The 12,895-nt window shown below is 36.5% G+C and overlaps 1 protein-coding gene across 3 annotated transcripts in view; it reads right to left on the bottom strand.

Annotated features, from left to right (window-relative positions):
* The window catches only part of AFF4 (AF4/FMR2 family, member 4), an 85,138-nt gene that overhangs the window by 54,430 nt on the left and 17,813 nt on the right, over positions 1-12,895 (bottom strand). For 2 of the 3 annotated variants that reach the window (XM_010844527.1, XM_010844529.1), the window contains exon 2: positions 1,316-1,442. In XM_010844527.1, the coding sequence (XP_010842829.1) occupies positions 1,316-1,438 (123 nt within the window). In that variant the 5' untranslated portion in view covers positions 1,439-1,442. Of the gene's footprint in view, positions 1-1,315; positions 1,443-2,146; positions 2,239-12,895 lie in introns of all 3 variants that reach the window. The other variant, XM_010844528.1, reaches the window with a different exon arrangement.

Here is a 12,895-nt window from a genome sequence, read left to right as displayed (position 1 = left end):
GCAATGGCAACCCAGTCCAGTACTCTTGCCTGGAAAATCCCATGGACGGAGGAGCCTGGTAGGCTGCAGTCCATGGGGTTGCTGAGAGTCGAGCAGTCGAGCACGACTGAGGGACTTCACTTTCACTTTTCACTTTCATGCACTGGAGAAGGAGATGGCACCCCACTCCAGTGTTCTTGCCTGGAGAATCCTGGGGATGGGGGAGCCTGGTGGGCTGCCATCTATGGGGTCGCACAGAGTTGGACATGACTGAAGTGACTTAGCAGCAGCAGCAGCAAGCCATCAGGAAAGCTTACTTCCAATGAAATCCAAAGCCAAATCAAATATAAGAGAAACATTTGTGGCCACTACAGTTACTTTAAAATCATCAGGTTCAGTTTGGGTTGGATCCCTGGGTCTGGAAGATCCCCTGGAGGAAGGCATGGCAACCCACCCCAGTATTCTTGCCAGGAAAATTCTATGGACAGAGGAGCCTAGAGGGCTATAGTCCATAGGGTCACAAAGAATTGGACATTACTGAGGCAACTGAGCATGCACACATGCAAATCAAGTATAACAATGGTTTTTTAAAACAGGCAATTAGTTCAACTTATTGAACACCTCTGACATTATGCTTTAATCTAAATTTGACATTGTTAATTAAGCATTACACATATAAAAAGGAAATCAGAGAATCTAGTATATGATAACAGAAAAAGAACCAGACTGATAATGAAAATACTTTTATTCAAATATACTGAAACTTGATAAACTAGTAAGCAAATGGCAAGAAATAGGGAAAAACAAAAGAATTTATGAAATATTTCTCTTTGACTCATGTTATATCCAAACATCCAAGGAAACAGCAGATGATGTGTATTGATAAAGAAAATTTTAATTTAGTTCAAGGCTCAGAAAGGTAAAATGCCTGCCAAGGGCTAGTGGTAGAGTTAGGAATAATGATAGGAATGTTTGAGCTAACCCATACTTAAGGAGTTAGAGGACAGAGATGGGATGGTGGTGGGGTGAAGGGTTGTAAGGATTTTAGGGCACTAATGATGTTATATTTCTTGATTTGGGTATTAATTATGTGAGGTTGCTCATATGGTGAATGAAAATTCTTTCACCTACAACACTTACTTTGTGTACTTTTCTGTACATATGTTATACAGCGATGAAAAATTTATACCAAAGAAGTACATTCTATTATGAGGAAACGAAAAATGTTAAAGGGCATAACATAGTAACTCTTTCTAATATAAAAACTCAAGTTTAAACATTTTAAAAGCAAAATATGTTACATTATAGGGGAAAAAACATTCAAAGGACAACTTACAACTTTGTATGGCTCAGCAAAGAGAGGAGAGCTAGGTGGGAAGGCGTCGTCGCCCTGCTGAATTTCCTGATTCCGCCTTTCCCGTTCTTTCATACGCAGCACATTCCGGTCTTCACGGTTCATGTTGCTATGAAGAGAAACACAACCTTTACATCACACAAAAAAAGGAAAAATTAAATGTTCTGTACTCATTTTGTCAGTTTAACGCTTCAATCGGATATTCCCTTTTAACTTTCAAGTGATAACAGGCATTAGTACTGAAGTTGGGTTTTGGCAATGGTTATTATCTACTAAATAAGAGGACTTCCCTGGTGGCTCAGACGGTAAAGCATTTGCCTACAATGCGGGAGACCTGGGTTCAATCCCTGGGTCAGGAAGATCTCCTGGAGAAGGAAATGGCAACCCACTCCAGTATTCTGGCCTGGAAAATCCCATGGGCGGAGGAGCCTGGTAGGCTAGAGTCCATGGGGTCACAAAAAGTTGGACATGACTGAGCAACTTCATGTTCACGTTGTCTACTAAAAACAGACAGTGTCTTCCCACAACTATCCAGACAGGAAACACTGGCCCAGGATATTAGTTAGGATCCACCCCATTTAAACACAGCCTTATCAATTTTTTAAGTTTTCTGCTAGCTAAAAGTCAGCTAAAACTTACGTATTCAGAGGGAAAGTAGTACTTAAACCCATAATTCTTAGTTATTTCCTATAAGCCTTCTGTGGCTTCTTCTTCAGAAATCTAACTATTCTTTGTCATTAGAAGCATACAACCCACTCCTACCTACCACCCCCTCCCCCCAGGGTCCAATGCTTTTCTCTACTTTCCATCTACCTTATCTTGATTTCTTTTTGTCCCAAACACAGCTTCCTTGGTGTCCATCCTTATGGCAGTTTGATCTCAGCTTTGCTGTTGCTCTAGATTCCCTAAAAAACGACATTTCTGCTCTAAATACATTAATATTTCAATTAACACCTCAATAAATGCCAAAATTGAGGCTTTCAGCAGCAGAATCTACAATTAACTTGGGTTAGTAACAGTAGTTGAAATTTTACAGAAAAAGTCTTTTGGGAGAAGGGGTAAATGAGGGTGTCATTTCTATAATCATGACAGTATGCTCTGTTCTCACTAACAAGAAACCAAGGAAAATAGTTTATATCAGAGGGATTTTTGGTTAATAGATAACAATGAAAACTGTTGTCTAATCCTGGGACAAGGGATTATCAGGGACTCTGCAACACACTCTTCCCTGGAGACATTTAATCATCTGTCCTAGTTATGCTTTGTTTTGCTTTGAAAGTTCTGCTGGAGGCCAGACAGAAAGACCAGGTTACACAGTGGAGTATTTCCAGCCTTATGATAAGATTCAGAAATCAAATTAAATGAGAAAATTAAAGTCAATCAAGACTGGTAGAAACTATAATTGTAAAATGAGAATGGACAGCAAAACCAATTCTTGAGGACTTTTATAAGCACAAATAAACATTTAAATATAAAACTTCCTGATTTGCAATTTACTGTCATTCAAATAGAGCAACTTAGTGTTTAAAAATGTGTTCCAGGTATCCAAATGTATATTCAAGTTCCTTCTTTTATGTACAAGTTTCTAATAAACTTAGAAAAGAATATAAACTATTTTGAGGTTATGGGAATAGTGTGTGCTTTCTTTGGTCTCCCATCAGAACCACAAAAAGTATTTGATTCTTTCTTTAATAAACACCATAAAACATCTACACTATGGTATTCAGAAATTAAAATGAAAGAACATTTATTATCCCCTAGCATACTTGTGCCAACTAATAACTGTGTATCACTATCAAACTTCAAATAGACCTCTAGAGCTATAGTGCCACAACACATGAACTTGTGTCCATATCTGCATTAACTACCAATTTCCTCTAATTTCCTAAGTTTAATTCTTGAAAGCTCAGTGACTTCTCCAGTGAGCCGGTGGTTAAGACTCTAACCTTCCACTGCAAGGGGAGCGGGTTCAATCCCTGGTTGGGGAACTAAGATCCCATACAGCAGGGCAACTAAGCCCATGTGCCCCAACTAGAGAAGCTCACCCACCACAACAAGAAGCCTGTGTACAACTAGAGAAAGCCCACTCAACACAATGGAGACCCAGAGCAGTCCCCACCCCCAAATTCTTGAACAATCAGAAAACAACAGACATGCCTTATTTAAATTATGATTTAATTTTATGTATTAAAATTAACAGCACTAACATAATCATGCAAGAAACATGTGAAAGTTTACTGCAAAAATGGATGATTCCCACAATAAAATTCCTCCTATAATTCAATAATAAAAAAACTTTGTTTTCTTAAATAGTAAAAGTCATCACACTGAATATTTCCTCTTTTAACAAAACTGCCAAGAAACTCATGATGAAATTAAATGATTGCTAATAAGAACTAATATCCCAGTTTCAGTTCTTATTCTCTAGGTTTTTTCTGATTTGACTTATTTTCACATCTAATACACTGGTTCTATTTTTTTCCTTCTGTGTCTTTCAATATCAGTATCTCTGCCTAAAATAAAGTTTTCCCCAAAGCAGAATTCCAATAATTCCACTTGAGCTGACCTAAAATTAATATGAAATTCAAATGACTCAATTTGAAGTATATCTCTGTTGTACAGCCAAAACTATATTCCTCCTATATTTGCAACTACTATACTGAAACAGAATTCAGTAAAAAATAACAAACTGCTATATCACAACCATTCTACTAGATAAAATAATTTCTAAAAGAAAATTAGCAAGTAGAAAGAAGGTTCTTCTTCTAAAATTTTTAATTACTTAAGGTAAATTGTTTAAGTACCTATCCAGTACTTAAAGTTGATATACCAATTACAAATTTTTTCTTCTAGTTAATTTATTGAGATATAATACACAGCACTTGAAAAGTTAACAGCATAATGGTTTGATACGTATCATAAAGTCATCATCACAGTAAGTTTAGTGAACATTCATAATCTTATACAGATGCAAAATTAAAGAAATAGAAAAACATCATTTTTGATGAGAACTCAATGACTGATTCTCAACTGTTAAGTAAAACATACAACACTGTTAATTTTATTAAATTGTATTGTCCAGCACCTCCCTAGCACTTATCCTTATAACTGGAAGTTGGTACCTTTTGACTGCCTTCATCCAATTCCCCTGACCCTGATGCCCCATCTCTGGTAACCACAAATCTTAACTCTGCCCTTTCTGAGTTTGTTTCTAAAGTGTAATTGATCTGCAACACTATGTTAGTTCCTGTTATACAACCTGTTTTACCTCTATACATTTATGAATCTAGTAAGATACCTCACCATACAAAGATAATATATAGTTACTGACCATATTCCTCACACTGTACATTTCAAACCTTTGATTCATTTACTTCCTAACTGGAGTTTGTACCTCTTCATCATCCTCACCTGTTTCTTTCCTTCAACCTCAACCCCTCCCCCCAGCAACCATCTGTTTGTTCTCTGTATGAATGTATGTATGTTCTCTGTTTCTGTTTTATTGTGCTTGCTCTTTTTTATTTTTTTTTTAAAGATTTCACATATAAGTGAAATCATGTAGTATTTGTCTTTGTCGGACTTATTTAACTTTTTAGGATAATATCTTCTAAGTCCATCCATATTGTTGCAAATGGAAAGATTTCATTCTTTGTGATGGCTGAGTAATTTTCCATTATACATATTCATATATCACATCTTCTTTATCCATTCATCTACCAATGGAACTCCGGCTGCTTCCATATCCTGGCTATTGCAAATAATCCCACAACTAACATAAGGGTGCATATATCTCAAGTGTTTTTGTTTTCTTTTGTTTGCTGGATCATATGGTAGTTCTGTTTTTATGGATGATATTTCAGATAACATAGCAATGTTAAGTCCCTCAACTGTGATAATTCTATTTCATTATATAGGAGAAAATCCTTGATTCTTACTTAGGACATATACAACATACAGGCGAAATGTTATGTTTGCTGCTGCTAAGTCGCTTCAGTCGTGTCCGACTCTGCGACCCCAGAGACGAAAGCCCACCAGGCTGCCCCGTCCCTGGGATTCTCCAGGCAAGAACACTGGAGTGGGTTGCCATTTCTTTCTCCAATGTTATGTTTGCCAACTCTCAAATGGTTGGAATCTACACCAAGTATGTACAGATAGTATGTCTATAGAAAGTATCGTATGCGGGGTTGGGGGGAGAGACAAGAGAGAGAGGGATGGATAAAGGAAGGAGGGAAAGACAGAGGTAAAGGAAAGAGTCAGGAAGAGGAGAAGGAAGAGTAGGAGTAGCAGCAGTAACTAAGTGTTAACAGTAAAAATGTTACTCTAGGTGAAGGGTATAGAGATCTGTATTATACTTTTCTTACGTTTGAGATTTAAAAAAAATAAAATATGAAAGGTTAAGAGTGATTAAAATGTTAGAGCATGATGGGTGCTTTCCAACATTTTTCAGTCTTGGGACTACCATCAAACTACTCCTCTAGGGCTTACAGTATTTCTCTCATGACTAAGGTGCACCTCCAAATCCACTCTGATTTCCAGTTCTCCTCAACTCCTGTGTGTCATGATTTATCACATTTCAGAAAAAAATTGCGCTTATTACTTGTAAGAAGGGGACAACATCCACAGGGCAAGCTTCGGTTCAATAAAAGTAAATGAACATCCAAAATTTATCTAAAGCAAAATTTAGTATTATTAAGTGTGCTATTAAGTTAATATGCAACAAGCGTCTATTATATACTTAGTATTGGGGAGAACAAGAATAACCTGCCATACTAGATTAAAACTTATAATCCACTACCATTATCAAAATAGCATGGTAAAGAAATGAACAAATTGATCAGTAAACCAGAGGCAAGAAATAAATCCCAAAACATGTGGGATTTTAATAGTTTAAAAAGCCCAATTGAATAATAAAATGTTTTATTTAATAACAATTAAGAGCCATGTACTTTTCTAAAATGACAGTTATTAAAATGGTGAAGACATTTCAAACTCAGCTAGAATAAAAACAAACCTTTCAGCCCAGTAGCCTCACTTGTGGGACTGTATTCCACAGAATTAAAAGCACAGCTATAGGCTACAAAGATGTTCACTGCAGCACTGTTTTTAGTGGTAAAACAATTTAAAATAATCGAATGTCCGAGAACAAAGAGATGGTTAAATAAACCATGATTTATTAAAGCAAATGAAGTAGATAATTTCCAATTAACCTGGGGAATTTCCATAAATGCTGTTATGTAAGGAAAAGTAGGTGCAACACAATGTATGCCATATGATTGACAGCCTCATTATTTCTTTAGCTTAAACCTGGAAGCAGAATTGTTAAGTGCTGAGTATATAGAAATACAACTAACTCAACTAATAGGAAAACATGCCCACCACCATTCTCATAAGCTAAACATAAGAAAACTGAAAATCTGAATATCCAGTTTTCATGCATAATATGAAACATGTCTCCTTATTTAGTTAAATCATCTTTCTTATCCCTCAGTAAATATTTTGGCCATTACTGCAAATGTTAATAGGGAATAGTCTTCCACCTATGTATTTTCCAAAAAAGACAAACCTTTAAAGAAATTTTTTTTAGTAAAATATAGTTGTTTACAACACTGTTTTAGTTGCAGGTATACAGGAAAGTGATTTAGTTATAGACATATATATATTTGGATTCCTTTCTATTATAGGTCATTACAAGATACTGACTACAGTTCCCTGTGCTATATAGTAGGTCCTTGCTGGTTATCTATTTTATATACAGTAGTTCGTATATTTTAAACCCAAACTCCTAATTTATCCCTCCCTTCTTTCCCCTCTGGTAACTGTTTTCTATGTCTTTAAATCTATTTCTGTTTTGTAAATAAGTTCTTTGTATATTTTTCTTTTAGATTCCACATATAAGCACTATCATACGACATTTGTCTTTCTCTGATTTACTTTACTTAGTATGATAATCTCGAGGTCCATCCATGTGGCTGCAAATGGCATTATTTCATTATTTTCTATGGCTAAGTAATATACTATTGTGTATATATATCACATCACCTTTATCTGTTCATTTGTTGATGGACACAGGTTGCTTCCATGTCTTGGTGACTGTAAATAGTGTTGCTATGAACAACGGGGTGCATGTATCTCTTTGAATCATAGTTTTCTCCAGATACATGCTCCGGAGTGGGACTGCTGCATCATATAGTAACTCTTATTTTAGGTTTTTAAGGAACCTCCATACTGTTCTCCATAGTGGCTATACCAATTTACATTCCCATAAACAGTGTAAAAAGGTTCCTTTTTCAAAAAAGATAACCTTGATGGGTCTGTTTTTCCAATTACACAAGTAATACTCGCTCTTGGCCCCCAAACTCTAATATGATCACTATAAAGTAGAAAGTAAAGTCACCAATAGTTTTACTTCCCTGAAATAAATCATATTCCAAGGAGTCACACAGAGTAAAGGTGAAAATTATTACACATACAATTCTTACTTCATTTAAGAAGTAATGAACATAGTTCCATAACAATATTCATGAATTTTCATTCTTTTATTGCCTGCATAGTATTCATTTAACCAGAAAGCCCCTGAAGAGGTTGTATCTGGAATTCTGTATGACAAACATTATAATGATTGTACATGGTGTGCACACTATTTTCATTTCAGATAAATTTCTTCATGTGAAATTGCTAAGTCAAAGGATATATGCTATACCACTTTAATGTATACCACTAAACTGCTTTTCAAAAAGACTGTTTTAATTGACAGACTACTAATAAGAGTGTGACACTGCCCTTTAACCATGTCGTTTTCAATCCAGGCATTATGAGTCTTTTTTAATTGAATCACCTAAAAAATTAAAAAAAAAGAATATTCCAATGTTACTTGTTTTATTTATCCAAAAAATACAGGAACCTGTCTGCTACTTCTAGGTACTGTTCGAGAAGCCAGGGAAAAAATAAAGAATGACTCTTAGATGGTCCTTGATCTTGAAAGCTCATAGCTGCATTCTACTCAATTTCTCTGATAGTTAAGACTGTACATCTTTTTCATGAGCTGCTTAGCCATTCATATTTCATATTTCTTCCTCTATGAACTGCATATTTATATCTTTTGTCCATTTTCCTATTAAAGTGATAGTCTTGATTACATAATAACCATGCTTTTCCAATCTGTTCTACATTTTAGCTGAGAAATATGAGGTTAGGATTAAACCTTATGCTAAACTGCATCCTACTCTACTGACCACCTCTTCAAGTCTTCTGGCTCCTCCTTCAGGACTACTTCCAAACTCTGCAGGCAGGCCTACACTCTCCTCAATCTAAAATGCAAACCTCACACTGCAGTTTTTGAAAATTTGTCAATACTCTCTCCAAGTCTCTTGATTTCTTTCTGTCTTTTTGACTTTCACCTTGATCCACATTTGTTCAACCTCTCTGGAGTTTTCCAGTCTTTATGTCAATGGAGTAACTATAATCAATCTAAATAAATAATTTTAAGTATTTTTAATACAGACTATGTGCTATCTGTATCTTTACTTTTCAGTTACCTGTAACGAGAGACTAAAAGTGAACTATACTATGGACTACATGGGACTAGGGTACTCAATAAAGGAAAGGCCTGGCTTTTATAGCCCTTTAATAGCTGCTACTCATTGCAGTTATTTAAGTCTTATCCACCCACTACTAGCAGCTATGTCCAAGTGAAACTGTCTTTATAGTGGAACTGGATACTTGATATTTAGCTGTGATTATATAACACACTAGACATATGATTTAGGTAAGTAATCTACATAAATCTCACTTCTGTCCTTTAAAAAACGTCCAAACTAATTGGATGGTAAGAATTAGATGTGAGAACTATTTGTGTACCCGTGAGAACTACATGTGTACCCCATTGTTCATCGCAGCACTGTTTATAATAGCCAGGACATGGAAGCAACCTAGATGTCCATCAGCAGATGAATGGATAAGAAAGCTGTGGTACATATACACAATGTATTTGAATATTTAACACTATACAAGTATTTAATACAGTCCAGTGGTATTTAACATGGTCCAGAGTATTTAACCAGAGAAGGTGATAGCACCCCACTCCAGTATTCTTGCCTGGAAAATCCCATGGATGGAGGAGCCTGGTGGGCTGCAGTCCATTGGGTTGCGAAGAGTCGGACACGACTGAGCGACTTCACTTTCACTTTTCACTTTCATGCATTGGAGAAGGCAATGGCAACCCACTCCAGTGTTCTTGCCTGGAGAATCCCAGGGATAGGGGAGCCTGATGGGCTGCTGTCTATGGGGTCGCACAGAGTCAGACACGACTGAAGTGACTTAGCAGCAGCAGTAGAGTATTTAACACAGTCCAGGTTAGGACTTGGCACTCTCACTGCCAAGGCCCCAGGTTTGATCCCTGGTCAGGGAACTAAGATCCTACAAGCCACTTGGTGTGCAGCCCCCCTCCCCCTCCCTCTAAAAAACAGAATAAAGGGTAAAACAAAGAATAAAGAGTGACTGTAAACAGACACAACGTATCTTTTTAGGGTAATGGAAATGTTCAGCAATTAAATTGTGGTGATAGCTGCACACTCATAAACCGATTAAGAATCACTGAATTGTACACTTAAAAACAAGTGAGTTTATGGAATGCAAATTATTCCTCAATAAAGCTGTTTTTGAAAACACAATGAAGAAATCTTTGTCAACTCTTCCTGTATCTTTATGGCATTATTAACAAGTTTCAGACCAGTGTGTTCCTTTAAAGAATTGAGGATCCCAACTTTCTGCCTCAACTGCTTGTTTCCCTATGAGAAACAACTGAGGTCTCACAACATTAAAATAATCTGGTGTTAGAATTGAAAGAGACACGTGTACCCCAATGTTCACTGCAGCACTGTTTATAATAGCCAGGACATGGAAGCAACCTAGATGTCCATCAGCAGATGAATGGATAAGAAAGCTGTGGTACATATACACAATGGAGTATTACTCAGCCATTAAAAAGAATACATTTGAATCAGTTCCAATGAAGTGGATGAAACTGGAGCCTATTATACAGAGTAAAGTAAGCCAGAAAGAAAAACATCAATACAGTATACTAACGCATATATATGGAATTTAGAAAGACGGTAACGATAACCCTGTATGCTATGCTATGCTAAGTCGCTTCAGTCATGTCCGACTTTGTGTGACCCCATAGACGGCAGCCCACCAGGCTCCACCATCCCTTGGATTGCGAGACAGCAAAAGAGACACAGATGTACAGAACAGTCTTTTGGACTCTGTGGGGGGGGGGGGGGGATGATCTGGGAGAATGACATTGAGACATGTATAATATCATATAAGAAACGAATCTCCAGTCCAGGTTCGATGCACGATACAGGATGCTTGGGGCTGGTGCACTGGGATGACCCTTACGGATGGAGGGAAGGGAGGTGGGAGGGGGGGTTCAGGATGGGGAACATGTGTACCCCCGTGGCGGATTCATGTTGATGTATGGCAAAACCAATACAATATTGTAAAGTAATTATTCTCCAATTAAAATAAAAAAATTTAAATTAAAAAAAATAATAATCTGGTGTTATTCAAGAGATAAAGGATATGAGTAGAACAAATATTAACAGTCTCTCAGGTTTTGATACATTGACTTGAACAACACTGTAATAATTCAACTAGGTCTAACAGGTATAGAATGCTCAACGAAAGCAGAATACACATTCTCCTCCAGTGCACACAGAACATTCTCCGACAGACTATACATTAGGCCATAAAACAAATCTAAATAAATCTGAAAGGACTGAAATCATACAAAGTATGTTATTGGATCACGATGGGATGAAATCAGAAATCAAGGGCAGAAGGAAAACTGAGAAATTCACAAATGTATGGAAATTATAAACAATATAATCCTAAATAACCAGTTGGTCAAAGAAGGAAGAAGTCCTAAGAAGGAAACTCTGAGATATTAATAAAACCACAACTCCAAACCAAAACTTATGAGATGCAGCTAAAGCTGTGCTGAAGGAAAATGTGTAATTATAAACACTGATATTAAGCAAAGAGAAAGATTTTAAACGAATCTTAAAAAACTAAAACAATAAATAAATAAAAAACTAAAAAGAATTAAAAGTAAACTAAACCAAATGAAAGCAGGAGGGAGGAAATGAATGAAAATTAGTGTGGAAATAAAATACATAATAGAAAAATAATAGAGAAAATTAGCAAAACCAAAAACTAGTTCTTTAAAAAGACCAAGAATGTTGAAAAACCTTTAGTAAACAATGACCAAGAAAAAAGAAAGAGAATTAAAATTACTAAAAGCAAAAATGAAGAGGGGACAATATTACCAACCTTACAGAAATAAAAGATTACAAAGGAATACAATGAAAAACTGTATGCAAACAAAGTAGGTAATCTAAATGGAATGGACAAAATTTCTGAAAAGACACCAGATCACATAAGTCAAGAAATAACAGGAAGCCAGAAAAGACCCATAACAAGAGGCTGAATTAGCAGTCAAAAAAACTCTTATAAATAAAAGTGCAAACCTGAATGACTTCATTGGTAAATTCTAACGAATGTTTAAAGAATTAACACTGCTGCTGCTGCTAAGTCGCTTCAGTCGTGTCCGTCCGACTCTGTGCGACCCCATAGACGGAAGCCCACCAGGCTCCCTAGTCCCTGGGATTCTCCAGGCAAGAACACTGGAGTGGGTTGTCATTTCCTTCTCCAATGGATGAAAGTGAAAAGTGAAAGGGAAGTCGCTCAGTCATGTCCGACTCTTAGCGACCCCATGGACTACAGCCTACCAGGCTCCTCCATCCATGGGATTTTCCAGGCAAGAGTACTAGAGTGGGGTGCCATTGCCTTCTCCGGAATTAATACCAATCCTTCACAAACTCTTCCCCAAAAAAGGAAGGAGGAAACTACTTCTAATTCATTTTGTAAAGGTAATATTACCCTGATATGAAAACCAGACGAAGACATCGCAAGAAAAAAAATCTACAGATCAGGTTGCTGTACTTGCCCTATGAGATGGCTCACACTCTGTCTGTGGAGTGTGCTTCTCTCTGAATCTGAGTAAATCCATTTCTTACCTAAAAAAAAAAAAAAATTCTACAGATCAATACAAACCTTATATTTACACAAAAAGTCCCCCCCAAAATACTAACAAACCAAATCCAGCAATATTAAAAGGATTATACACCATGACCAACTGAAGAATGCAAGACTGGCTTAACATCCAAAAATCAGTTAAAGTAACACATCCTAACAATAGAATACAGGACAAAAACCAGATGACCATCTCAACGGATGTAGAAAATGCATTTGACAAGTTGTAACATCTCTTCTTGACAAAACCACTCAACAAACTAGGAACAGAAGGAAATTTCCTAAAGCTAACAAGGTATATCTACAAGGAAAATGGAGCTATCATATTTAATAGTGAGAGACTGAATGCTTTCCCCTTAAGATCAAGAAAAGAACAAGACAAGGATGTCCTTTCACCACTTCTAATCCATACTGTAAAGAGGTTCTAGTCAAGTCAATCAGGCAAGAAACAGAAGTAAAAGGCTCTGA

The sequence above is a fragment of the Bison bison genome, unplaced genomic scaffold (assembly GCF_000754665.1).
Source record: "Bison bison bison isolate TAMUID 2011002044 unplaced genomic scaffold, Bison_UMD1.0 scf7180017864203, whole genome shotgun sequence".
NCBI classification, from domain to species: Eukaryota; Metazoa; Chordata; class Mammalia; order Artiodactyla; family Bovidae; genus Bison; species Bison bison.
Note: the sequence above shows the minus strand (reverse complement) of the source record. Positions and strands in the feature narration are given on the sequence as shown.